The sequence below is a fragment of the Nycticebus coucang genome, chromosome 20 (genome assembly GCF_027406575.1).
Source record: "Nycticebus coucang isolate mNycCou1 chromosome 20, mNycCou1.pri, whole genome shotgun sequence".
Classification (NCBI taxonomy): Eukaryota; Metazoa; Chordata; class Mammalia; order Primates; family Lorisidae; genus Nycticebus; species Nycticebus coucang.
In genome coordinates, this window is record NC_069799.1 from 28,643,046 (window position 1) to 28,647,012 (window position 3,967).

The 3,967-nt window shown below is 37.6% G+C and overlaps 1 protein-coding gene across 1 annotated transcript; it reads right to left on the reverse strand.

The window, feature by feature from the left end:
- Positions 1-1,618: 1,618 nt before the first annotated feature.
- LOC128572970 (olfactory receptor 2T27-like) lies at positions 1,619-2,572 on the reverse strand. The gene has a single exon (XM_053573140.1). The coding sequence runs from the start codon at positions 2,570-2,572 to the stop codon at positions 1,619-1,621; it is 954 nt and encodes a 317-aa protein (XP_053429115.1).
- Between the last annotated feature and the right edge of the window lie 1,395 nt (positions 2,573-3,967).

A 3,967-nucleotide genomic window follows, 5' to 3' on the forward strand; every position in this document is an offset into this window, starting at 1 on the left:
TACTAACTTCATACAATGTGTCAGGGAGGAACCCTAGGATTGTATGTATTTTTGTATTTAATATTATCTAAAACCATATTTGTCTTTTTTACCATTGTTGATTCAATTTAGTGTCTTTGTTATGAGTATGACTACAACCCCTTCTTTGGTTTTTATTTATATGGATTTTTTTTCCTTTCTTTTATATTGAGTGTGTCCATATCCATCCTTGTTAGATGAGTTTATTGGAGACTACGTATAATTAGGCTTTTTTTTTTCATCTTTTCAGCCAGTCTGTGTCTTTAAGTGGGGTGTTCAAAGCATTTACCTAATGTGTTAGTGTTGATATGTGAGATAGTGTTCTGTTTAGCATATCATCATGTTGGATGATAGCTTGTTGTTTTTTTTTCCCTCTTTTGCTACTACAGCTAAGAGCTACAACTTTCAGATGTTTCACAGTGAACCGTATCTAAGATGAGGGGACTACTAATAGTTCTGACTCAAGAGTAGCAAAGGTAATCCATGTAACCAAAAACATTCATGTTCTCATAATATTTTGAAATAGACATATAACAAAACACACTGTGAATAAATAGAAAGAAATTTGGGCAAGTATTTCTGTCACACCTCAAAATGCAAAAGCAACAGTCACAGTGCATTAAGTGCTCAGGTCAGATGTTAAAGTAATCAAACTTGTGGTTGGAAGATATGGACAGAAATGTGTCTCAACTGACAGCAATCTTGTTTAATGCTATTGATGGTTTTAGGCATCCACTGGACATTTTAGAACATATTCCAAAATTTAAGATGGGATCACTACATTAAAAATACAACCACAATAATATTTGACAAGTCTATTTCTTTGAATGGTTCACTGGCAGAAAGTCTAAAGAGAGACAGTGATAAGAAGTCAGAGAGTAGCTAAAGATGACTATTTCTTTTGACAAGACTGAGCACATACTCAATTATGGGTTACTGGGTGATTTACAGTAGAAAGCACATTTTAAAAAAAAAAAAAAACCTGACTGCCAAAACCCCAATTTGTTGCTGCTTTATCCAAAACTATCCATTGTTCAGAACTCTAATACATTTCAAAAAATGACCAAATCTTCAAGATCCCAGTTTGTTTTCAAAATCCCACGAATGCCCCATAGTTGCTTATGTTTTTATTTTTTTATTATTAAATCATAGCTGTGTACATTAATGCGATCATGGGGCACCATACATTGTTTTTATAGACCGTTTGACACATTTTCATCACGCTGGTTAACATAGACTTCCTGGCATTTTCTTAGTTATTGTGTTAAGACATTTACATTCTACATTTACTAAGTTTCACATATACCCTTGTAAGATGCACTGCAGGTGTAATCCCACCAATCACCCTCCCTCCACCCACCTCTCCCCACCCTCCCCTCCCTCTCCCCCTTCACTATATGCTTAGGTTATAACTGGGTTATAGCTTTCATGTGAAAGCCATAAATTAGTTTCATAGTAGGGCTGAGTATATTGGATACTTTTTCTTCCATTCTTGAGATACTTTACTAAGAAGAATATGTTCCAGATAGAGACGATTTCAATTCCAAGGTAATGGAGAAAGTCTTGCATTTTAAAACCTCTAGCAGCACATGCAATTTCTTTAGAAAGGGGTTACCTTTCCTAAGGACAAACTCCTCCCCAGAGCCTTGTGTAGGGCCTCTGTGACATCTTTGTTCCTGAGGCTGTAGATGAGCGGGTTGAGCATGGGTGTGAGGATGGTGTAGAAGGCAGACACAGTTTTGTCCTGTTCAGGGGTGTGGTAAGAAGGAGGCAGAACGTATGTGTACATGACAGTCCCATAGAAGAGGCTGATGACCATCATGTGTGAGGAGCAGGTGGCCACAGCCTTTCGCCTTCCCTCTACCTCACTCATCCTATAAACAGTAATGAGAATTCTAGTATAGGATGCCGAGATGACAGAGAAAGGGATGAGCAGCATCAGGATGCAACAGACGTACATGGATGTCTCATAGATAGATGCGTCTGTACAAGAGAGCTTCATAAGAGCAGGGGCCCCGCAGAAGAAGTGGTTGATTTCTCGAGAGGCACAGAAAGGGAACTGCATAGTTATTGGAGTGAATAAGAAGCTATCTGTAGAACCTCCCAGCCAAGCTGCCACCACAATCAACAAACAGACCTTGCGGCTCATAAGGACAGGGTAGCGCAGAGGGTTACAGATGGCTACATAGCGGTCATAGGACATGAGTCCCAGGAGCAAGGACTCAGCCCCTGAAAAGGTCAGGTAGAGGAAGTTTTGGGCAGTGCATCCTGCAAAGGAAATAGTCCTCTGGTTCATCACCTGGTCGACCAGCATCTTAGGCACAATGGTAGAAATGCACAGGATATCTATCAAGGAGAGTTGGCTGAGCAGGAAGTACATGGGGGTGTGGAAGCGACTGTCTATGTGAATGAGAATGATCATGACAGTGTTGCTGGCTATGGAGATCACAAAGACCAGGAGAATGAGGGCAAAGAGAAGCCCAGGGAAACGGGTGCTGCTGAATAAACCCAAGAGGATAAAGTCGGCATACATGGAATAATTGCCCCACTCCATAGCTGTGTAGGGGACACAAAAGAGAGAGAATGATGTGATAGAAATAGTTACAAAAGTATTTTGTTTGCCTGAAATATTATGGTGTGGTCATGGACATATATAAAAATACAAATCTGATTTCATAAAATTCAATACTTAATTTACTGAAAACATAGTCTGAGGAAGATTATATTATGAAACATTATACCATTATTCATAGGAAGATAATGTTTGACTTCCTATTACTTGTTAATTTAGAGGTTCTGATGAAGCAATTTTATGTTCTTTTGTTCATGCACTTTATTTTTGCTCTCTCTGAACCACATTCTTATACTGAGGGGCATGTACATGAAACATGAAAATTGAACCAGCCTGATTCAATAGAGAGTGGGGGTAAGGAAGGGAGGAGGATGGCCCCACCCTAGGCCGCTCTCTCCCCACTATGATCTTGTTCTCAGAATCCACTTTGAAAACCACCAATTAAGAGCATATATATTTACCTATGGAAGGATAAGCACATTGATTTTACCTAATTTACACCATTCTTCACATATTTGTACATTGTAAAGCTTGATGCTTAACTTATACTTGGTAGACGTTGAGTATTTAAAAATAATGCTTATCTGATGAAGAATAAAGCACAAGAGCTCTGAACTCTGGGGGAACAATCTAATAATTATTAGGAGAAAATAATCAAGGGAAAAAAAGTAACCTTTAGGATCAAGTGCTGTTTTTTTCTGCTTTTAGCAGAAAACTACTGATTAATAACATACAACTTAGTCAACATGATTAAGTTAGATAGGAACAATAATCAAAATTAACTTTTCTTTTTTTTTTTTGCAGTGTTGGCTGGGGCCAGGCTTGAACCCACCACCCCTAGTATATGGGGTTGGCACCCTACTCCTTGAGCCACAGGCACTGCCTCCAAGTTAACTTTTCAATAAAAAAATAAATAAAAAAATAAACTGACTTCAGTAATGCAAAAAATATTGTTTCCCACTCTCTTAGAGTATGCATATATAGGTATTTCAACTAGATAACATTTTACTACATTTATAAATACTTATGGATTATTTAGGCAGCTTATCTTAGCATCTTATAGATCTATAACACACACATGGAAGCTGTGGGCCTTACGAGGCTATGGAGCACATGAAACATGACTGATCCCCATTGAAACATGTTGTAAGTGCAAATTACATTCAGAATTCAAAAACTTATCCCCAAATATAACACATATCTGTTAAAACCTTTTATATTGATAGCATGCTAAAAATCATAATATTTTGAATAAATTAGGATAAATAGTACAGATTGAAATTAGTTTCTTCTGTTTCTTTCAACATTTTTAATGTGGCCACTATAAAATTTTAAATTATCTTTGTATCTCCCCTGAGATTTCTACAGGAGAGCACT

Coding starts and splice junctions, on each gene's coding strand:
- LOC128572970 (XM_053573140.1), bottom strand. CDS start 2,572: ATGGAGTGGGGCAATTATTCCATGTATGCCGACTTTATCCTCTTGGGT.